The sequence below is a fragment of the Branchiostoma lanceolatum genome, chromosome 17 (assembly GCF_035083965.1).
Source record: "Branchiostoma lanceolatum isolate klBraLanc5 chromosome 17, klBraLanc5.hap2, whole genome shotgun sequence".
In the NCBI taxonomy this organism is placed as follows: domain Eukaryota; kingdom Metazoa; phylum Chordata; class Leptocardii; order Amphioxiformes; family Branchiostomatidae; genus Branchiostoma; species Branchiostoma lanceolatum.
In genome coordinates this window covers 3,758,048-3,782,536 of record NC_089738.1, presented here as the reverse complement: position 1 = coordinate 3,782,536, position 24,489 = coordinate 3,758,048, and the positions used below count along the sequence as shown (strand labels likewise).

General features: G+C 40.5%; 1 protein-coding gene across 24 annotated transcripts in view; it reads left to right on the top strand.

Moving 5' to 3' along the window:
- The window catches only part of LOC136423492 (muscleblind-like protein 1), a 182,509-nt gene that overhangs the window by 114,015 nt on the left and 44,005 nt on the right, over nt 1-24,489 (top strand). For 20 of the 24 annotated variants that reach the window (XR_010753743.1, XR_010753742.1, XR_010753744.1 and 17 more), the window contains exon 3: nt 22,589-22,759. Coding sequence is in view for 20 of the 24 variants with exons in the window: in XM_066411664.1 (XP_066267761.1) it covers nt 22,589-22,759 (171 nt within the window). In the remaining 4 variants the exon portion in view is untranslated. The other 4 variants (XM_066411679.1, XM_066411677.1, XM_066411680.1 and 1 more) reach the window with 4 other exon arrangements.

Genomic DNA, 24,489 nt, shown 5'->3' with positions numbered 1-24,489 from the left:
GAAAAAGAATTCTAGCTTAGATTTTTTGCCATTTTGCATCAGCATCTTCAGCATCTTCATCATGGCTATAACAGACTTTACTTGGAATGAGGATGGAGCTATTCATTTTTCTATTAGAAACCAGAAGGATCTATCAAGCAGACATAAAAAATTGACTCAAAGAACATGATCATTCCCAGTTGATTTGCCACATATGTGGACTGGCCGAACACTTACCACATCAGATAGACTGTTGTGTTTGATTTTACATGCAGTTCGCATGTCCAGGGTTCACCGGCCTTCGCCATGGTGGCCACGAGGAGCTCTTGATACGTCTAACCCTTTCATCCTCCTCTAGATCTGATTAGTCTCGGGAGGAGTCAACGAGGTTTGAGGAGAATTTTGCAGGGTTTTCTTGAAGAGGGTGAAAGCCTGGCATGATAATTGCATGATAGCAGTGTTCTTGAAGAATGATAAGGTGTTAGTCTCCAAGTTGAAGGAGTCTGCTTGGCAGGTGCATTCTGGACTGCTCTCAAAAGCTGTCTGCTTCAAGGTCTCATGTATAATGTATAAGAAAGCTTTTCTTTCACAATTCCTGAAGAATACAGATTTTACAGAAAGTTTGGTCAATATAGCCTGGCACTCTTACAGCTCAAACTTGTAGTTGGAACACGTACAAAATGTGACTGTCGCTTTTGGTCTTACACTGATAAGATCTTAAACACAATCTGAGATAGACAATTTTACCAGCCGTTTGAGAGTATTTCGCATTAGCTCGCTGGTTTTCCTATCCTTCCAAGAAATGATCTCATGTCTAAAAACCTCTTGACAACAACCCTTTGCCCCCTGCCACGCTGGTATATTCCTCAGGGCAGCTTGCGTGTCATGTGATGTGTACTCGCCCATCTTGAAGCTGCAAATCCTGGTGTGAAGCTTGACTCTTAGCCAAGATTTGCCCCACAACAATCTCAAGTCTGCATCAGGCTTCAATAAGAGAAGAAGATCACAAGGAGTTTGTAATAGTAAGGAGTAATTCACATTCTTCTGTGACCAGGGGCAGTTGAGGGATAAGACATAACTCCCTCTTGTCTGCCTTACACACTTTTCCATCAGCACCTGAAATCCTGGGCAAGTGGTCATATGTTTGCTATCAGGAACACAATCATGAAAAGCTTAGTTAAACTTTCCACATGCATGTTATTCACTTTCAAAAACCAATATGTCTGCCCTCTCCATCCTGACTTTTGTGTTATGGCTAGCATTGCAAATTTGGTGTATGGATCTAACCCATAGCAAGGAGAAAGCTATGTGCTTTGACAAACTTTCTGTGAAGTTTTCTGTGACTTTACTGTTTTCTGTCTATGAGACATGGATGAGCGCGAAGACCTTGGAAGGGACTGAGAGAATTATCAGATGATGGTCAAATATTTTCAGTTATTCTGAGCACACTTAAGGGTAGGGCCAGACTTCCTTTGCCTCTTTGTCTTGTCTTTATAACCCCTAATGGCTTTACTTAGAATTAATGACTATAGTGCAGGCAGGTTTGGAATGGTCTTTCATCTTAAAAAAAGGAAGGGCAGCAATAATTACGCTGGCAGTTTTACAATGAAAAACATCACCGGAGGTGGCAATTATCAAAATTAGTAGTACGACTATGAATAAATTAGATTGATTTTTCCATGTAGGAGGCTGTCTCTTCTGGGAAATAGTTTCTTTTCCAGGAAATAGCGTTTGTTAGACAGTCATTCTCGGACATTGATACTTTTTTTTCTGGAGAATCGCTGACGTGGATGACTTGAGCCAGTTGAGTTTACTTGTATAGTCTGTGAAGAATGACATATGATAAGCAGACGTCACTATTGAGGAAACGCTCTGCAAATATGTTGTCTCCAGGACTTGTCTTCCATGAATTGTGAAACAGCAGAGTGTGTTATCTAAGTTCTGCATGTTGGGACACTTTTGAATGTTACCGTAATGTAACATTTGTATTGTTATGCTTGAAAAGTTGAAGTGACTTCCAGGCTGATTTGAAGAGACATGTTGGATAGATCCATTTGTGATCAAACTTGTGCAAGTGACCACCTCTACATAAGGACCACCACTACACAAGGACCACCCAGCCAATATGACCCCTTTTTGCTGGTCTTAGTAGATGATTTGCCCCATTTTTTTAATTCTTTCATCTTTATCCAGGGTTGCCCAACTCAGTGATTGACACTGCTTGACAGTGGGGCCCAAATTTAACACAAGCATTAAGAATCTTGTCTGCAGCGACCGCCTCTCTACGTTTTATCAGTCCCCAGTGGTCTTCTTTCTTTGTTTGGACTGTAGTGTTTAGAGGAATTGTCTCCAGCCATCTGAATATTAATTTTGCAACATTTCTAAGTCAAAGTCAAAGTTTCCCCCAGCTTGACACATCAGCAGGTGGGAATCCAGTGTAACAGACTAGAACTTACCCCTGACCTGAACATACCCAGGGTATAATCTAGCTATAGGGTAGGTTATTGTGGACACATTAAACATACCTTTACTCAACAATTTTGCCTCCCAAAATACGGGAAGTAGTGTTTAAGAGGGTTAAAAATATCAAAATTTGGGGGAAGAAAGCTTGTGCCTGATGGCGCGAGATGGTCGGGCCGTCGGCCCTCCTTGGACGGCCTGTGGCTGTCAGTCTGGCGGAAACACTGGTGGGTTCCTACCTGCTACAGGTGTTTTTATGCATGTGGAGCTATCCCCAGGCAGAATGGGGGCATCTGTCTCTTTTAAGTAAGGCCGGCCATCAAAAGGTGATTTGGTGTCATGAGGAAACTGGGGCAATATTAGCAGTGTGCGCTGACACAGACAGGCAGGCCATCCCACTCTCTCAGTGTTAAACAGGTCACAACAACAGCTCAACCTCTACCATATGCTCATTTTCACCTGAAGGAGAGAAATACTGTAAATACATTTAAGTTCGCATGTTTTTTTATTTCGCGCTAAGACGAAAATGGAGTGTTTGCGGTGGTTTTAAGTTTGCAGCAGCACTATAGTCACATATATACTGCTTCAGTATTAGACAAAAATTTTCACGGTGGTTTTAACCCTCAAACCACCGTATGGGGTCAAAACTGACCCCAGGCGTATATCAACATGTGCCATTTTGACATTTCTAGTTGAAAACAAAATTCCTCCTATGAGTTTGTTTGTATATATGTCTTATAACTTCTCGTACGATTTTACCGAGATTGGCTCATTGTTGATTAAGTTATCCTAGAAAGTTTACGCATGGTCCAGTGGGGTCAAAACTGACCCCAGCAAAATCTGCACTCATATTCCTTATTGTTTGATCCTTATCATCTAGTAACATGTATGACAAGGGTTATTATGATCATAGTAACAAAATATCATTTTGTAGATACGTGAAAAAACAAGATTTTTTAATGAACGTAAATATTTTTGACGTTGCGACGTATTATGACGTCATTTATGTGATTTTATTGGCGAAAACCACCGAATTCGGTATTTCCATATAGCTCAAAGGTACACGATAAAATTTTAATAGAAAATCTGTATGATAAATCATAATGTATCCAAAGAAGTTATTTGTGACTGGAAACAGGAACGACGTCGAAATGACGTCATAAAAATTATATTCATATTTAGCTACCACTAGTGAAATCCGCCATTTTGGTTCCGCCATCTTGAATTTTTTTAAATGCATTTTTTCAGCAAATAACCTCAAAGCACAATAAAAATAGACTAAAACATTTATATTAAGATTGTTTCTGTTACAATTAACATGGAAATTAAGAAATTTGAGGTTGAAATAGCCGGTTATAGCTAATCTAATTATATCGTCCGCCATCTTAAATTTTTACCGATGATGTAATCAAATTTGCATAAATTATGAATATCAAATCATAAAAGTTATAGTGAATGACATTAGATGGTATGGATTTAAGAAAATAAGTGCAGTTTAAAAAGAAAACCCTAAAATTACATTGTTAAATCCAAAATTAGGGACTTTTTCCAAATATGGCTCTCAGAAACCGGTTGCCATGGCAACGAGAAAACATTTATTAGTTATTTCATTTATAACAAAATGTTGCTAACAAAATTTTAGCAAAGGTGACCAAGTTTGGTTGTTCTAGCGTAAGCCATTCAGATGCAAAATCACATCAAGTGTTGGCGCAGGCCTCAATAGAGCCCGCTTGTCTGAATAGCGTTAGTTGTAAAAGACGTTGTTCCCTCTTTTTGCATAAATCATGATAATAAGCAGAAATTATTCACACCTAATCATGTCAAACTGTCCCTTATAGATATATGGAACTATACATATATACAAATCAGAAAAAGAGTCACCAAAAAAGCTCCATTTGTAGAAAACATTGTGGGGTCAGTTTTGACCCCATACGGTAAGATTAGTCGTAAAAAAGCTACGGTGGTTTGAGGGTTAAGTTCGCATTGAAATGCTTGCCGCAAAAAACGCAAACATAAAACTGCTGCAAACATTTCTGCATTGACAGTAACCTGTACACAGGTAGGTAAATAGGAATGACAGATTTAGACCAATTCAGTTCCGAAAATTTCCGAATTTGAATCTTGACAAGAATGATCAAACTCATCAGGTAGATATTTTCCCAAGTATCACTTTAATCTATAGTTCATATGATTTTCTGAAGAAAATGTCTTGCAAATCCAAATGAAGATATAAGTATATAGTTTCTGGTATCTTTTTCATTTGTTTATAGGGTGTCTAAATTTGTACTGTGAGTAATATACTTTGTTATTTATGTCAGACCTGACCTTTAACCGTATGTACATCATTGTACATGTACAAGTACAACACACAGCAGATAAGAAGGTACTGATAAGAAGCATATGAAGGCCATCAGATTAAACACAAATACACATCCCCAACTCTTACCTTGCTGTAGATGTGCCTTATAACATGTCTCTCCAGAGATTCAGCCTGTCCTAGATTCAGGAGTGACATCGTCAGTGACCTATATTTCCCCGCTATTTTAGTACTGTAGTTTATCACAGGAGGAAGAGTGGATAGGTCTGGGGTACCGATATTAAACGTGGTATGAGGAAAACATACTCATCCTTGATAACCATTCTAAGTGACATCCATGACTATGATTAATTCCTCGGCAATCTTGGCTATTATGGCGTTACTATACAGGTACTTAACACAATTCCTACTACATGGAACAGCATCCATCAAGTCGTTGAGTGGCTATGCTCCCTTATTATCCTGTGTTACCAGTAAATGGACAAGAGAGAGGCATGTCTGAGAGCAGAGGAAATTGTTCTGAATGTGTCAGCTTCAGTTTGACAAACATGGTTAGGGAACAGAAACAAAATAGCTACAGTCAACTATTCCACACCACGTATAATCTGTGATCATCCCATCAGAAGTGTAACCTTATTGTAAACTAGTAGCCACAAGATGCAGTTACAGATATCAATGGTTTCAATGACACATTTTGATCCCATACATACTAAGAATAGATTAAGAACATGTGTCTTCAGGACGTATTTCAATGACACATAGATGGAATCATCCACACACCCATCCAAATCCCTTCATTCAGCTTTCCATGTCTCCATTTTTAGTCAAAAATTCATTGAATAGATCATCCTCATGCCTTCTTGATCTTGTTTTATATACCACATACTGAATAACTGTACTGCATGTGTCTTTGTGCATGGAGGCACATGATGCCAGATCTCCTGAACTGTTGAACTGCTCTCACATTGGGCCCTTAGTCGGACAACTGTGTTGGAGGTTGTGTTTTCCTTTCTACATGTGGATTCCCTGTAAAACAGCTCTTGAAATTATCCACATTACTGTTTACAGATACTGTTTAGCCACTAGAAAAGTTTTGCCAGTACCCTGTTTATGACGTTAAAGCCCGGAGTGTACATATATCAACTGGAGATGCAAACATGGTTAGTATGATAGTACGATGTTTCAGGAGACAGAAAGTCTGCAGCAAGAAAGAGAATTGAAAGCAGTATCCGCAAGGCTATACATGCACTTAGCCTATCTAATAAAGGCAGTCTGACTAATAAAATCTAATTGTCCTTTAAACACTAGTCTACACGTACTTGTATTTCATTCGTCATATTCATTTCATCACAGGGCATTCTGGCGTGCCCCTAGGCTCCACAAAGCCCAGACAACTTGTTTTTCTGTCTCCCTTATAACAAGGACATAACATGCACAGTCGGCAATAAAGTAGGAGACTGCGTCACTGCTGATGTATGAAGGGCATGTTTTCCCTGTTCCGTACGTCTCTTGAATGGGAATGCCAACCAATTAGTTGATAAAATTAGTTTTAGGGAGGGACGCTAATAAAATCCCGTCATGTGATGATTTTTCATGGAGTGAGGAATGGAGGGGAGGACTGGTGCAGTGATGTACTCAGGAGAGGAGCGTGCTGATTGGGTCAAACAACTTCCTCACTAACCAGATCAACATCTCCAGAGAGGGAGAGTCAGACAGGAAAAATACTGCAGTAACATGCCCGTAGCCAGGATGTTGTTTTTGGGGGTTCTTTTGTAGATTTTGCGGTCAAGTGAGCGCTAAAGGCACAAGCTTCCTAGGGGGTCCATGGACATGCCCTCGACTGAAAAATGTGGAAAACTCAGCCCTCTGAAAAATGGCATTTCCTGCATTTTTTAGAGGATTTCAAAGGAAGAAACATAGACTATCAATAAAAGCACCGTCACAAGAGTATGCAATGATCATTCTTTTTGGGTTCCTCTGGGTGTGTATGTGGTTCTTTCAAACCCCCCAACCCGCCCTGCCTACTGGCATAAGCAATACCTCTTTCTGTCAAGAACTCATTCCTACTTTCATGGCATCTTTGAAGCTGTGTTAGCCCATAGGCTCAGGCCAACGTCAACTACAATGGCTCAACAGTGTTGCTTTATGTTCATAAGGGAAGGTAAAAGGCAGTGGAAAGAGCGGGATGGGCTCAAACTTCCAATACAATGCCCTAGAGGACACAGTGCATGGATAACAACCCATTGCCCCCACCGTCTAAGAAAGGCTATGGGACTACCTTAACTTTTTTTTGCTTTTTGATGCGCAGTGTTATCAGCCAAGGTATGAATGTACTGCAAGGCCTGGGCAGAAAATCTTGTTTCATTGTCAGAGTCAGTTGGTTGAATCCCTCAGGAGTTGTGTACTAAGGGGCACGTGTGTTGCCACTGAAAAAGCAAAGCCATCAACGCACTACTGTAAGGGACTGGGTGCAGGAAAAGTGATGTCACCACACAGTTGCCCGCGTTTTAACTTCTTGCAGGCCCTTTGTAATGGGTTGGCAGTCACATTAGGGTAAAGCCACCAGGGTTGTAACACAAGGGTTATGGAGGATCGGAAAGGCTCGGAGCTTATAGAAAGTGGAGCGATGAATGCAAAAATCGTCGTGTAGGAGGTTTAAAGGAGAAAGATGGCTGCTGGCATATTAAGTGTTAGGAGTTAGAGTCTAAGCCCCACATACTGAACCGATGTTTTATAAGCAGGCCCTCTGGGACAATTCAAAGATTTGGTTGGATTCTTATTCCACATCATGCAGAATGACTGAAAGGCTGTCATTACATGTATAAGAATATCGTCTTAATGGGACTTTTATCCGTCCATGATAAAAGGTTCGCTGCAGAGAAGCGAGGAGATCCAATTGCACCTGGACCAATGATCAACTTTCATCCCTGCGCGAGAACTTTGACCGTGGAGCGCCCCCGGGGCAAGATAAAGCTTCTGTAGCTCCTGGACACAAGTACAGGCCATTGCACATGCTCCCTAGTGGAGATTATCCTATACACCAAACCCTCTATAAGTCAACCTCTCATGTACCCGGCCTCCCGTCTCTAATACCTATATCACAAAGTGATAAAAAGGGGGTGAAAAATTTACAATCATCCCCGACTGTCATATTTCCCGAGTTATGGCTAACTTCAGGAAAATCAATGATGCATTTATAAACATGTATTGCCGTCTTTTCTGTGCGCTGTAGAGGAGCGATACATCAGGCCCTTTGACGACAATTACTTTGCCCCATGAATCTGCACATGAAAGTTTTATATTGCTGTATTTCTATGGGGATTGAAACAGAGTCCAGAGATGACTGTATGGGATATTACGTGTTCTATACATCACTTTATATGACATTAGAGTCTGCCGGTCCCTGTGTTTCATCAGGCTTCAGCTCACTTGGCATGCAGGGTGTGACGTCTAACTTGGGAGAGGGTCACGTCTTCCCGCCATAAACATCCATTTGGATTCTGTCTGGGCCCGGCTGATTATTCTCTTTTATCTACCGACTTTCCTCCCATTTGGGTGGACCTGACTGAAATGTACAATAGCGCGGGTCATTCTGCCACTTCCGCAGATGAAACCTCGGGGTTCGCCGTCCAATTGGAAGCGCGAGTAGGTGTGATTGGGAAAGTTTCAAAGCAGAGCCACAGGTTGGTGGCATGTTAAGTACATAAGTCCACCTCAGTGCGGGGCTGTGTGATGAGGAATACAACATTTATATAAGTTTCCAAGACAGGTTTTAAAGGTTTCTCTGACGTATGTTGTTTGGACAAGCTCAAACGAACAAAAGTTTCTCTTCCTTTCGATGTTAGACACAACCTCAGGGTCTTTTCTTATTTCTTGTTGACAGACAATTCATCGCAAGTTCCTTATATTCCAGAGTACAGGTTCACCTTTCATCTTCTAAGCCAAAATTGCTGCAGGACAGAGAAAATTAAAACTTTATGATTTTCTTAAATGACTGTACCAACAACACATGTAAAAGTATCGGATGACAAGATTTTTCCAATATTTTTCTGAACATTTTGGTATCATATACTAGATAATGTTCATGTTCTCCAAAAATAGTTACTCAAGCAACTGGACAAAATTTTGAAACAGTCAGACGTTTCAGACACGTCTGTTTGTTTCAAAATTCTATCCAGTTGCTTTTGGCGCATCTTACTACATGTATCTGGATGTCTAACCTTCATCAACGTATCAATGTTCATTTGGTTGATTGGGTTGGGCGTTGTCTGATCTCCCCTACTCCATACATCCCTCTGTTCTACAGGTCTTTAAACTCTGGTTACTGTCTCCCCTGCAGCTGCACCTGTGTGTGATGATACTGAACCAGTTTACAGCGCCCATAAATGTAGTCAGATGGCCCAAATCACACATTTAGGCTCATCGGGTAGTATCGGCGTGGCCATTAAATTTTACACAGATTACGCTACCATTCAGGGTGGGGCGGCTGCATACCAATCTTCCTTTGCATGGGCGCTCCACAAATTCGGAGCACAATTATCCCGCCTTTATGATCAAAGTTAGGGAAAGCGTGGAAGATTCATGGTGGAACCTTACACGTGGTAGTACACTATCAAAGTCAAAGTCACATCCAACTCATATCCCATGTCAAAGTGTACAGTATTACTGACTATATTAACGCAATAAGGCAAGCTCGTAAATGAGTCCATCAACTGATAATGACGATAGTTTTAATTTGAAGATTTGTATTATCAAAATGATCAATGTGCCAATCAAAGTTGGAACGCAACAGCAATGAAAAATTTATGCTATGTGTCCTTGTTTATAGTTCAACTTGTAAGATTGTTTTGAATAAATAACATTCACAAAAAAGCACTGCAGTTGATGATTTTAATGCATCCATGAAAGGAAAGTGTTGATAAAAAGATAAGAAAAGTAATATTTCCTTCATTCATATTCCTCATGTCTGTCTGGTCGGGTCTTCCTCACCCTCCATTCCCATATACATGTATTATTATTATGCCTATTATCACAAAACTTTTACTGTCACATTTTAGGGCGCAATAAATACAGATAGCTACAAGGCAAAATGGGCCATTCTATACGGCTTTAAACAACAGCCTTTTTATTTCAGCAAGAAATTCTGAGCCACAACCATGTCCAGGTATCATCATAACTTTTTATCATCTAGTGCTTGTAGGATGGCTTAGGTGGTCCGGATGATGACAGAATGCAGATGTCATAGTAGTTTGTTAATATGATATGGCAGAAAGATAAAAGGATTGACATAAAATGGTGGAGAAAATACTATAAAGAAATGAAAAAGTGGTATCATATCCAGAGTATATGTCTGGAAATGCATGGCTGCTAGGGACGTATTGTATAAAGTTGTGCATGCAAGGTTTTACTAAAGATACCCATTCAACAGGAAAACAGCTAGTTTACCAGTCTTTTATTGTCTTGAGATACGTAAAATGGGTTTTAAGCTCAAATAAAAGGAGTATTTCTATAATTCACAGTAAGGAATGGAGCTTAATGTTCTAGGCAATGTAAACCTACAAAAAATGTTACTTGCAAAAGTGTAACAGTCACAGAGTTGAAAACTTTATGCCCAGAATTTTGAAAGCTTTATTCTCTGATATGATACACATCTTTGCAAATTATTGCACAAACACAGAATAGGCAGAACTTTCATGATTTACCTTCAATCTTAACCCATGATAGAGTTCAGAAGATGAGTTATCTATGAAGGATGAATCATTGAGAGACACCCTGTAGTAAAACTTCAAGATAACATCTGAAAATTTGCTCTCAACACTTGTCGACTTTAAACACGAAATCCTGTTTCATGGACCAGTAAACTTTCAAACACGGATTTTAAGGTCGCTAGTGTCAGATTTAGGGAGGGATATTTCTGCGCGCTTGTCTTGGCTCTTCTTCTATAGATGTAGCAATCCCTCAGTTACACTATGTCTCCTACCGAAGATTATCCTACAGCATCTGTACAAGAGTCAGTCCTTGAACGCTTCTTAGTGTAGATGGGTATGGTGATCCTCCTTGCTGTGTTGTATCTGATATTCCACCCATTGATTTCATATCCCACCTGCCAGGCTCTTCAGCGTATATTTATCGTGTCGTCAGCGGGTATCAGCTACGGATTATTCCAGAGATCGGGTGTATCAGTACTTCTCGGTTGGCCTTGAAGAGGGAACTTGGCAGTGCACACCGGGTGTCGCTGACGTAGCTCCTGGATCTATATAGGGTGATAAAGGAGAGCTTGTTTTCCAATTATACCCGAGGAAGCCCTGGCCTTGCCTTGATTTGAGCTCGCAATTAGTCGAGGGGGTGGAGCGGAGACAGTGCGTTTCCGAGAGGGGGGCGTAACTGAAAGGAGCGGAATTGCTCTCGCAGCGGCGAAACAAATTTCAGGAGAGGCACATTGTGTTTGATCCTTATGATCTGAACAATGATGATTAATGGCCGTGTCAGATGTAGTTCACACGTTGGTGCCAGCCGGTTGCAGTGACAATGCAGATTTAATGTGTTATTGTACACTTGAATGGGAGCGTTTGTCCCATATGCAAACACTGTCACACCTAGCTCAGGCCCACACCCCATAGAGCAAATCTTTACAGAAACCATTAAATTTTGATGGACATTTCCTCTGCCCAGGCTCATACAATTGGCTCCAAAATTTGTTCAGTAAAAGTGAACCCACATACATTCAAGTCTACTATAGCAAATGATATTGAATTGTCATGGGTCTGTTTGGCTATTTGGTATTTGATTCTTTAATGAAAGAATGACTATAGATAGAGCAGTACGTATGTTTTTACCTTACCTTAGTCCTTAGATCCTCCTGCAACTCTGTTGCACAGGTCCACTTGGTGGAGAACATTCTCTCTCCAAAGTATACTTAAAAGTATAATAAAAAAAGTATGTTTTCAGATATTGCATCTTGGCTTTTTAAAATGATCCTAAAAAAATGGCTATTGAAACCATTTTTCTTTGGTGGTCCAGCAGGGCTGTCTCCAGCTTTGAACTTTTTTCTGTCCCACATCATTTGGTAGCCAATGTTTTGAATTTTCGTTTTCAAATTCATCATTTTCAAGCTTACAAAGATATATTTTCATCAGAGTTTGGGACGAAAAGGGTGATATTTTTTTTCCGTTGGGTCCTGGCCACAGCCCTGCCAGGTCCAGTCTCGGGAGACTATCTGTGTGCCTCTGAAGTTCACTTATGCTTTCGGATCTGACATAAAACAATTAGCACACACTTAAATCAATATATAATTGCTATAAGCAGATTAAAGATTGCATACAAATTTCTCTTAGTTTTGCCACCAAATGTAGCTTTTTGATCAGGATATCTGTTATGATACTGTAACTGCAGAAATGTTTGTGGTGGTTTGATGTTCGCGGTTTTCACATAAAACCACAGCGAACATTTTGTCCAATACTGTAGCAGCATGTAACTATTATAAGCCCTGCCGCAAATTTAAAATCACTGCAAATAATCCATTTTCGCCTGAGCGCGAAATAAAAACCATGCGACCTTAAATGCGTTTACAGTATAAGAATTGTCATATGTTAAACACCCAACAAAACTTCTCAAAGTTCTGTAATTGTTACTGGATTTCCGTAGCTTGTCCATGCTCTGATTCTGTGTTCCAGTCGGTCTACAGGTTTCCCTGGAGAGATGAAAGAGGGCATTGCCCTATATGATCAGTCTTATGTAGGTCACACCATCAAAGGACATTGATTTCTCAGACAATTAGAAGGAAATTTGCTGTGGCAAACAGCTGCTTTGGGCAGAAAAAGGTGTCACATAGAGGGGGTATTATGTGGGTGAGATTACAAGGTGAGACAGGAGAATGATATCTGGAAGCCTTGTGATTAAAAAGGAACAGCGAGGGTCAGGTATCACACCTGTGTTACCAACCAAGGATGTAGTCTAGTTTCTTAATCTCTGAGGCAGAATCCTTTAAGAAAAGCCTTTTTCTCAGCCCCCTAAATAGCAGCATCACCTCTGTTGTTGATTTTTGATAACTCTTGTTTCCAGTGATGCACACCAGAAAACTGATGTTGCATTAAACCTGAATTAACATTATTCCCCCGGGTTACATAAATCCGTCACTTTGGAAAACATGGGTTTGAGAGATCTCTATTGCAGTACCCCCAGGAATGCAAAGTTTGGACGTATCTTTACAGGTTGGTGGAATTATGTACCCTGGTGAAATTATGTTTGTAGATGTTACATGTAAAAGCATAATTTTTTAGGATAAAATGGAAAATTTTAGCAATATACAAAATTCCCCTGCACCAAATATGAAGGTTACAATTCTTAGTACAAGCAATATGGATACAACTTCATCCTATGGTGCTCAAGCTGACAGCTTAATATTTGTTACTTACAGATTTCACATACAGGTTCTCATCCCAGTACTACTGTTTACATATCTATCTGCTATCTGTCAGTAACAACCAGGTGTTAATGACTTTTCAATTGGTAGTTAATGAGTTGATGACTTTCCTGCTGGTTGAGTGACTTCTAATGAGCTTATCTTGACACCAAGTTAACAACTTGTTATGTTTGACATCCTCTTGCTAATTACTTTATTGACTAAACTTGTTAGTGAAGATGGGGGCCTACTGCTTTGCTTGAAGGAAAGAAAGAAATTAATACTGGAAAACATGGTTGTAAATTACACCATTTGCAGGTAAATCAATTCTTGGAAAACATGGCTTGTAAAATTACACAATTTGTAAATAAATTAATTCTTGGAAAACATGGCTTCTAAGTTACACCATTTGTATGTACAGTATATCAATTCTTGGAAAACATGGCTTGTAAAGTTACACCATTTAAATTTGTAGGTGAATTAATTTTTGGAAAACATGGCTTGTAAAGTTATACCATTTGTAGGTAAATTAATTCTTGGAAAACAAGGCTTGTAAGTTACACTATTTGTAGGTAAATTAATTCTTGGAAAACAAGGCTTGTAAAGGTACACCATTTGTAGGTAAATCAATTCTTGGAAAACATGGCTTATAAGTTACACCATTTATTTGTAGGTAAATTAGTTCTTGTAAAGGCAGCTAGCTTGTGTAAAGAATATTTATCTATCTAATCTTCAAAACATCTGGGTAATTTGTGATGGTCCCTGCTGAGATTTCTCACTTTCATTTTCTACATTTCAAAAGAAATTTGATCTGCCCGTCCTTCACATATGTTGTTGTTTTTGTTGTTGTGTAAACAAGTGTCCAGTGCTGACTGAAGTTGTTGTGCCCCTCCCCTAGCTTCTGGAGATGAGTCTGGTATGACTGACTAGACTCCGCCCCTTCTATTTTTATCCCCCTTGAGACATCCCTAATCTGAAACAGACCCCTGCAAGTATGCCTGAACCCCAAGAGGATATTTAGAGAATCCCCTAACCAGGGACAATGACAAGCATCGAAAATGGCTACCAGAGGCCAGACTAGCTATCCTCAGGGGGCACAGGAAAACTTTCCTAGGGGGTGTGTTGGCCTTGGAGCCAAAGACCTGACCTGTGTCACCCTGGCTACAGTCTGGTTTCCAACCAAATAGCGTGGAAGTTGTCTGGGCAAAATAGGCAGTGAAGCAAACTCTTCATGTAGAGTTACTTGCTTGATACAACAACAACAACTTGATTTTTTGCTGCTTACTTTTTAAAATCCTGAATATAGATTGTAAAGTTTAAATCTTACTATTATCATAGATTTACATTTTTTTTCTAAACATTTTTTTTCCTCTGTCACCTCTCCCCCTGATGTTATGTCTAGGAGGCATGTGTCAACTGCAGGAGGAAAACGTTCAAACTTTTATTTATCGCTGGATCTAATAAGAGAAAGTGCTTCTAGCCGACCAAAACAAGCTTGTCTCTGCAACAGATACCATCGCTAATGACATGGCAACATCATTTGGCAACAAATTTCCTGTAGCTTATGAATTCTTAATGCTGGTTTTATCACTCTTTCTCAATGAATTATGCAGCTATCCCTGCTAAAATGCATATTACTATCAGTGTGGCTATCATCGCAGTCTTTATGGCCATAATTTTGCATAATTTATTTATGGTTTTGTCTCACACAGACAGACAGTAGTGCAATCAGTCAGCCTTTGTATCCTGTTTCAACCATCATTTTCCAGTTTTCAACTCAATACTCCATAGACAAAATATTGGCAACTTTTTCATTGCTCATTTTTTTCTTTAGCAATAAAACACATCTTTGACATTTGTTGATGGGACCATAATAATAAGGCTTGTCTACCAATATGATAGCATCTGTTTTCTGTCTGGAATGCTTTCAAGACAGTTGAATTGTACAAACAGCAGATGGTTCTAGCATATGATATCCCATTACACACCCTTTATTGACTTATGAACAGTTAATGTTCAACACTTTTACAAAAAGAGATATCTTCTTCCCATGTGTTATTCATTACTCTGCATAACTTTCACTTTTAGGTTGCTTGAAATGATATTTAAGACTGTTGACCTTGAGTGATGAAGGCCAGAGTTAGAGGTCGTTGCTTCCAATGTCGGTCCTGCACCTGCTACTGGTTAAAGCCCCTTTCATGAGCTACAAAATGCACCATTAACCACAGGATAGGCCAGATCAGTAAGAACAACACTATTTCCTGGGACTGTCCCTTCTGTATGACAAAGGTTATCATCAAAACGCATAATTGAATAGGAATGAAGGAATAAGGAACGGATAAAACCACTTCACCAGGTGACTTAACCCCATTTCCAGCTTGTAACCGAATCCTGGCCTTGGGACAAACTAGGTCGGTGTGACCCCACGTGACCCCTGGCTGGCCCAAAGGTCAGTCACGTCATCAGCAGGCCTCTTGGTCCAGACTCACAGCCAACTGTTAGGGGCCAGTATGGGGCAGTCAGATGGATAGCAGCACACCGCCATGCTGCGCAGACTGAGCCAGTATTAAACCACAACGTGTCCTGCATCCTGTTTGGCCGTTTGCTTAATGCTAGCACCTCGCCAGCTCTCCGCCGATCAGACCTAACCACCACGCTCTGCGGCTGATCATTGTTCCCGAAAGGTTGGTGTATTGTTTAGTTGTTTGCGTTTGTCTGGAGATGAGTGGGGTTGTATCTTTTATCCGCCCGAATCTCCCGCTTAGAGAACAGCCCGAGGCTTCAGACTGTGGCTCTGTCAGCGAGGTTGTTCATTTCCGCAGCGAAGAGGAACAAAACAGGAGAGAAATCAGTCCAAGTTTTTGGCCTGTTAATCAGTCACTCGCACCATGTGGCACATCTGGGTCAGACATGACAACATGTCTGGCTGGGCTGAAATCTAGGTCACCTGTCCAGTCTGGGGTAAGTCACTGCTCAAACTCCATCTCCAAGGAAATGTGAAATTTGCAGACCAAGAAAAAAAGTTTGCGGCAACATTTCTTTTGTTTACTCTCAAACGGAAAGGATCTGTTGATGGTTGAGGTTTTTTTTAAATCAGTTTTTGAGCCACTGAGAGAAAATTCATTTGTTGATTTATCATGGGAGTGGCAGTCTGGGCTGGACAGGGATGGGCTCCCTCCAATTTCACACTCACTGGGTCCACACAGACAACAGTTGCTCCTGATATCCTCTGTGGAATAATTCATGATATTTCATTTTCTGTACTTGTCATCTGCCCAGTTACCCATGTGCGATCTTTATTATTCCTGCCCTCAGGAAAATATAAATAAATATTGTAAGATCTTTGATATTGGATTATGAAATAGTCATAGTCCTTTTCATACTGCCTCGTGGAACTGATATTATTTACACTTGAATTGAGATTAGTGTTGAGTATACAGTTTGTCTTTACAAGGAGGTTAAATACCTCCTTGGTCTTTTTTGTTAGAGCCGCTTCGAGGTGATTTTTGTAAGGCCTCCCGTAATTTCAGGTAAATATTTTTGCTGCGTACTTGGCCTTGATTACATGGCCATCTTACATCCTGTTCTTCACTTTTATGCAATGTTACATCTTGACCCTTTATCAAATCCCTAAATTTCTGAGCTGGGTATTCAAGTTCTATTTTCCAATTTTCCATGGCTGCATATAAATCTTGTTGTGCAAATTTGCTGCCATATTTGTTTGACACCGCAAAAGGCACATCTCTACCCCAGTCTCTAACTGGCTACTGACCTGTGTCCATCCAACATGTCTCCTGTGGGGACGGTGGGGAAAACAATTCTAATTATTCATTACTGTGACTGAGGCAGCAGCTAGCTCACTTATCCATGCCTGCATTTCCTAATTTCACACATGCTGGTATGACCACTTCAGGCTATACTACAGGCCACTAATGGGGAATGGTTGATGTGTGATGAGCTATTTCTGGAACTGGCTTGTGCCAGCAGATCTTCTCTCCGAGGAAATTGACAGTTATGCAAATATTTGTGCAGACTGTTTTGACATCCCTTGAAGTGGCTTGTCAGAATTTATTTTAGAGTTATGAAAGCTGTGTTTTTGAGTAGGTATTTAAGGATGTTTTTAACACTTCAAAATGACTACAAGCAAGAGACCAGAAGTCCAAGTCAGGGCCATGCTGTAAACATGTGTAATTTATAGCCAGTGTCAGAAGCACACATCAAAGCAACAATCAATTGTACATGCGAGATGTCTTTGTTGGTCTCTCTTCTAGCAACAGCATGTTGTACACATTCGACTGCTCAACAGACCTTTTTGTTTGTCCATTCAATGTTTCAACAAAAAAGGACCAGATAACATATGCACCATCTGGTAAAATCATTGTTTCATAGCTGTCTAGTGCTTTGCATGATTACTCGAGTCATACTTATTTTACAAGATTATGATGTCTTTTTCTGCAAAAGGATCAGTATAAACGTTTTTCTTTTATAAATAGAATGGCTTGTAATAATATTGTGGTTAAATAGTAAATGGAATCTTATGTTTCCGACCACAATGTTTTAAAACTACATATAGTTTTGCTATGTCGAATGCATATTTGAATACACTTATTACTATGGACAAAGAAGTTAGATCTCTCCTTTGTATGATGGAAAATCTGAATGCATCTGTCAATACACAAGCTGAAAAAAAGTGATGTATTCAATTCAAATTTCTTGTAACTCCACATTTCCTGACAGGTATCTCTTGATATTTGATTAGGAAACATTACGGTCGTAGCCTTTCCTTGTCATTATATTTGACAATATGACATGTTGCCTGAAGGGGAAGTCCTTCAAAAGAATTTTCCTAACATTTCTCTGGGCAGACATTGCTGATCTAAGTAGGTTACTAGGTTACAGTGGCCAGAAACTGCTGGCTTGATTGATTATTCTTCTCCTAATATATTGCTGCTATCCTATTATAAAGGGGTCAAATGTGTCATGCCCTGACAAATGAATTTTCATTTCGGTTATGTGATTTTTCAGGTGTATGACATGTAGACATTTTTTTTGATAAACGCACAAAATTATGTATCTGTGTGATGTCAAGCATTTTTGCTAAGTCATGCAATACATGATGAGTTTCAGAATTTCACATGGGCTCAAAGCCTTAAACATAAAATTCTTAAATATTAAAAATATTATATAATTAATATCTCCTTCATGGGTGTATTTGTTTGATTAGATTCTGTTGTATGCCATATTGCATATAGACAAAGCAACTGGACAAAAGTATTCTGTGAGAGGTTTTATGACCTAGAAATGAAATAGTATGACTGGAATATCCTATGTTACATTTCTGAGTGTGACAGATTTGATACATTCTATTGATGTAGAAACTGGTTAGGGGCCTGGTGATATTTTCTAGGCTTCGGGCTGAATCTAGGTCCCGTCTAAATGGGACAAACCTTTATCTGCCTAATTTCTAGAGCTGACAAGGCTCCCTTTCTGGGCAGGGGTCTATATGGGGTTTATAGAGAAACCTGGTCCAGTAATATGGACGCTGTTGCCTTACCGGGAATTTTCAGACGATGTAGTAAAGCAATTTTCATGGCAAGCATACCATTGCAAACATGTGCATGTATACAAAATGTATGGGTGACAACAGTGAAATTTTTACGTTTTCTTACATTGCAAACAAACTGTTAACTGTAAAGAAATGAAACCTGTTAGAGCTTTTGGTGGGTAAGATTGTATGTTAGGACACAGCATGTAAATTTTATGGATCAGCGCGCTCGTTAACATGACAAGAAAGTACCAAAATGGGAAATATGATTATACTTAAAAGTGGCACCAGTGTGGTAGCCATGAGTGTAGTTGCCAACTTGTTAAGTCAGATAACAGTCTACCACACTAGTGTCACTTTGTGCACTTCTTGCAGACAGGAATAAAAGACTTCTTTGCTGTGATACCATGTTTTGTCACTTCAATTCTAGCTGCAATGTTTACAGTGTCTAATACTTTTTTTTGCCGTCTCGCATTACATTTGGAGTCTACATAGGATGTCATTCATAAAATTTACGTGCTGTGGCCTTACATAAACATACCTGTACAATGGTAATCCTATCTACAGATTTGAGAATTTGTCAGGGTTTATAATCATAGTCCGACCTATTCTGATGCTGATTTATTTTCTTCAGGCAGATAATTGTGTAGACAAATTCGTCTGGTGCACTAACTGGACGTGATAATCCCTCTAAGGCACATGAAAGCCTCCTGAAAATTGTCTTGAGTGAACAAAAAGATAGTAGTAACTTAACACCAAATAACTAGCACTTGCAATTAAAGAGATATGATCTAACTTGTATATTTGTCATGGGAACTAATTTCAAAGAAAGACTCAGAACTAGGAAGCAAAAGATATGAAAGATAAAACTACAATCGACTGTTGAGAAAGGTATATATTTATCATTCTTTTTATAGCAAACTGTATTATCATTAATAAAACTGATATGACAAGTAAGAGACGATAAGGCAACAGATTTTACCACCGTCTCTTGTAGTTAACGATGTGTTCATGGACTGTTGTGGAGTGACTTGTGGCCATAAACTGTTTGTGACTCACTCCTTAACATTTGTTATTGTCAGACCTGAACAAACCCCAGACTTCAGCCGGCTCTAATAGATGCAAATATATGCTGCGTCTTTGATCCTTTTGTCTGGGTGATGTCCCTGCCTTTCTAGCAGCGGATCAGCCTGGGGTCATTTAGTTCTGCCCCATCCACTCCTGTTCAGTTGGGCGGTGTGAGGTCCTTAGCACAACACCTACTATTCTGCGCACTGCCAGGCGCTCGCTAGCTTTCCCAGATTAGATGTTGTAAAGTTTGTTCAATTGCAGCCGGCGGTGAACTGAACTAGAATATCACATATCAAGATGTACTATCAGGAGATACCCCCGGTAGACCAGGTAGGTGTGATTTCTATGGACTGTTTAGCCTTGTGGATATACGGTAGTCTCTACCAGACAAACCGCGGCGGCTACAGGGAGGATATTTGTTAGGGTAGTTTGGCCATCAAGGGTTTCATTCGCAGCCTAAGATGGCAGATTTGACCCTCTCTCCGTAGCCGACTCCCTTAGCATACTATTCACTCTATTTGGCCAATTTCTACTATTTTCCCAGCCATTGGCAGGGCCTGGTAGAGGCTATATATACGGTCCATTGCATGTGGCCTGTGTGTAGAGAAGCAACCAGTTCCTCTGCCTTGTATTTTACACAAAAGGGAGGTTTTAATCCAGGTGATTCATCATGAATGTTGACAATGCTGGTGTGGAGGTGACAGACTAGGTCAGACTAGTGTTTGCATTTATTCCCGTTAAACTGCCCGACTTAGTTAGATAGTTTTGTGGATGTAGATATCAAGAGATAAGGTAACACTCTCAATGTACATTTTTGTACAGACGCCATGTCGTTGTCATATCTAGAAAGTCATCAACACAGCTTATGTGTACAGTTGGTTATTAATGATCTCGTCCTTGAATGTAGTTGTCAAATGTGATTTGGCAACTTTGTATCCTGGTTTTCAGTGATAAGAACTGGTGATCATATTTAATCTTTCGTTATTTGCATTGAGTCAGGCTAGACAGATACAACTTGTATACCAACTTGTTTTTCTGTGAAGATGAAATTCTTAATGAAGCCTGCTTTTTCATTGCAACTATTTTTTTTTTTTTTAAATGTCAAAAGGGATTCTATTGATTCCTTTCATATGATAAAACGTCAAACTTTTAAGTTGAGTGGGAAGCTACCCAACATCCAGTCAACAAGCCATTCTTGAGGTTCCCACAGCCCCCTCCTATTATTCCCTGCAAGCAAAGGCAATCCCCTTGGCACTTTTAATGCAAGTATGGTACAAAGTCAAGGACAAGTATAAAAGATTAATCTTTTCAGGAGACGGGGTTGTTTTGAGAGTGTGTTTCTGTCGTCAGCGGTGTGTTATTAAACCTGTTTTGAGGGTGTTTCTGTCGTCAGCAGTGTGTTATTAAACCGTGGCGCGCACTTGGAGTGGAAGAGAATGGCACCGACAGTTAACCTTTCCTGCGGAATATCTGAGCGCCTCATGCCGTGAAACCTCACCCCTGCCGCCGCTGTTTACAACATCTCTCACTCCTTAAGTGGGGGTGTTGGAAAGTTTGTTCTAGCTTGAGACATTTGTCTCAGGTGAAACTTAAAAGCGCTGTTGTGCAGACAGTTCTACTGACGAGACATCTTGGTCGGGATGTAGCCTGGGGCAGATGGTGGTTGATACTAGTCCCTCAGAACTGAATGACCTTGATGACTGGATGACACATACAGTAAAGGTTATCAAGAAACCTTTACGATATCCTTCTAGATTAGGCACTGTGAGTTACGATGTCAGGTGCCTACCTGTGTTAAAAACTGCACCTGGGTAAACTTGAATCAATAGACGATTTGTTCCATGTAGCCTTGGGCTAAGACCTGGAGGGCAGGGATGATAGTCCCAACCCACTATTTTGTTTGCAGCCAAAAGGGTATGACTAACTCAGCGCTACTGGCCAAGTCCTTTTGTTCCTGCCTCGTAGATCGTTTGCTGCTGGAATGATGCCATTAGTTGATATAAACCATTGTCCCTCCAACTGACAGTGATATTCAGCCCAGTGGCTTCTGATAGTCTAGGGCGGTTCTAACTGTCGGGAAGGGTGGGGAAGGTTAGAAAACAGCTTAACCGCTCTTACTGTTTTGCGTTGTGGTGATTCATTTCAGTCCTTATATGGGCCGAGGGTGTTTCTTTCAGGTAAAGGGGATGTTTACGTGGTGAGGCCACAGCCAGCTGGCCTGGGGAAGTCACTGGTGTTGCCCCGATGATGACATGATTGACACTTCCTTCCCCCTCTCCAGCCCTCCCCTCCCCTCGTCATTGTTTGTCAGCCCACATTGCTAATTCTGCAGCGGTAGGCAGCCAGTCACATTATTCCACCTCCGTAACCCGGCCCGCAATTATCTGTGAGCCGGCCGTGATTTTTGGTGTTAGAGATCGTCACCCAAAGTGGTGTTTCTCAATTGTTCGGAAGATCTAACCAGCTTTGAAGGGAGCGAGCTCCTTGCCCTTAGCCCAGATTTGCTGACACTCTCCCATCTCCGGAGCGGGTGGGCTGGGACATGCATACCGAGTTCTAGAATGAAAAAGCACCCGTACTTGGCATACCACCCCTACGTGGCACTCGACCAGGTTGGCTTCTGTGCTTTTAGCCTAATGGATTTCATGGAAAGACCCCCACACTTGCGTGCACAGAGCCTGCTCTTAAATAGTATTAAATCAGGACTAAATGGTAGGCCTTGGTAAGAAGGATTACGTGGACTAGACGTTTTGTTCCTCCTCTTTATCATTGACGTTACGATGACTCATCAATATTCGTCTCTCTCGCCCCGCAGGGACGTTGTACCAGAGAAAACTGCAAGTACTTGCACCCGCCACCCCACTTGAAATCCCAGCTAGAAATCAACGGACGCAACAACCTAATAGCCCAAGCAAACGCAAAGAATCAGATCCTACAGCAAGTGCCATTTCAACCTATCCTGCCGGGGTCTCAACTACAACCAATGGTGAGTTGTTTTTCTGTTTTCTTCACTAAAAAGTAACTGATGTTTTAATTCTTGCACGAAACACGTTTTGGTTGGTTTTGAATGGACAGAGCACGAGACGATGTTGACAGTGCCATGATCAATAACAATGTTTTTCTCTCACGGATTTTGATAACATTACTGATATCTTTCTTCACTACAAATAATTATTGAAAGTAATTTTCACTTTTAAAATTCCTTCAAGTTTGCTGTGAGATTGCACCACTCTTTAATGCAAAAATGAAAAATCACTGGTCTTGGCACCATAATGATGTTATACGTTAAACGTTTTGGAAAGTATGTTTGCGAGCAGATTTCTACACCAGGTAAGTAAATCACCTTAGCTTCATTCTGTCTTCCTCTTTTGTGTTGTGAAAGCAAAACGTATGCTTGATGGAACAATGTCATATGCAAGGTAGTCACAAAAGGTCACAGTGGGAAGGGATCACTTTCTGCTCTCTCCTTTCAGACACTACACAAAAGAAAACCCTGGTCTCTAAATCAATCGATGAATTGTTTAAGTCTTAGGGAACTGAACAACTTTCCCTTCATTAGAACAGAGTCGGTCTGTTGTGCTGTCTGACAGACAGAAATGCCGAACGTAGCAGAATGGCAAAGTAGAGTTGATCGTATTTCCTGTCCACACCCTCTGCTTTTCAGCAGCGCTACAGAATGTAAACACGCCCCAGAAAATGGGACGAGTTAGAGCAAAAACACTATGGTGTATGACGTTAGGTAGTCAATGGTTCAAACTTTGTACTTGATCTTAGAAAAAACCCCACGAACATTTCTCATTTTTTCTGTTCCTGTGTCCGTCTCTCTGTCAGTCATCCTAAAAGACTATGACTTAGACTACACAAGAACGTGATGGTACAGTTTGTTTACGAATCAAATTCAAGTACAAAAACATTTTAGGTTCTGTTCCCGTAACTTCTTTTTAAAACTATTAAGCACTTGAGGCTCAGCCTGTATCAGTGTCATTTTTTAATAAGAAATTGTCTACATGGACTATTACAACTTTAAGGTGAAGTGCAGTTTATGGAATGTGGCAATGTGGACATATTTTCGAGGGAAAGTCTATGAGGGAAGTGTAAATGGGCCGTGCTTATGTTGTGTCTGATATGTCCTGCCTTCTGGGGAACCGGGCTGTTTTCTGTGTCAGGAATTCCACAACAGAGTCCATGTGTGTCTCCGCAGCCAGTGGCATTTCACAACAGGCCCAGCGAACCCAAACCCCTGCTATTTTGTTTCGTCAAGTAAGGTTCAACTGCGGCGAGAAATGTGCCCGGGGGTCGTAGAAACGGGGCTGATTTTCCCACACTTAGCCATTCAGTGCAACGTCAGCCAAATTTCTCAGAAATGACGGAAGTCTTGTTAAAACCTTCTGTTGAGAAATTGGGAAAATTGCATTACTGCTAGGACACTGCCAGGTAATTGAATCTCTTTTGAGACACATGTCAGACAGCACAATCCCAGTCAAGGACAGGAGAAAGACCCACCAGGTGTGTCCATCGGCCGATATCAACCATTTTGTAGATGAGAATTGTTCAGTAAATTGTGATGTTTTCAACTGTGTTGTGTGATTCTCTAAACATTGCTGTAAGCAGTTCAGATTAGCCCAGAAAAAATACAACATGTCACTGACGGTACTATAGGGATATCAAACTAATGATCACAATAAGTTACTTCATCAGCACTGTTATTAGTACACA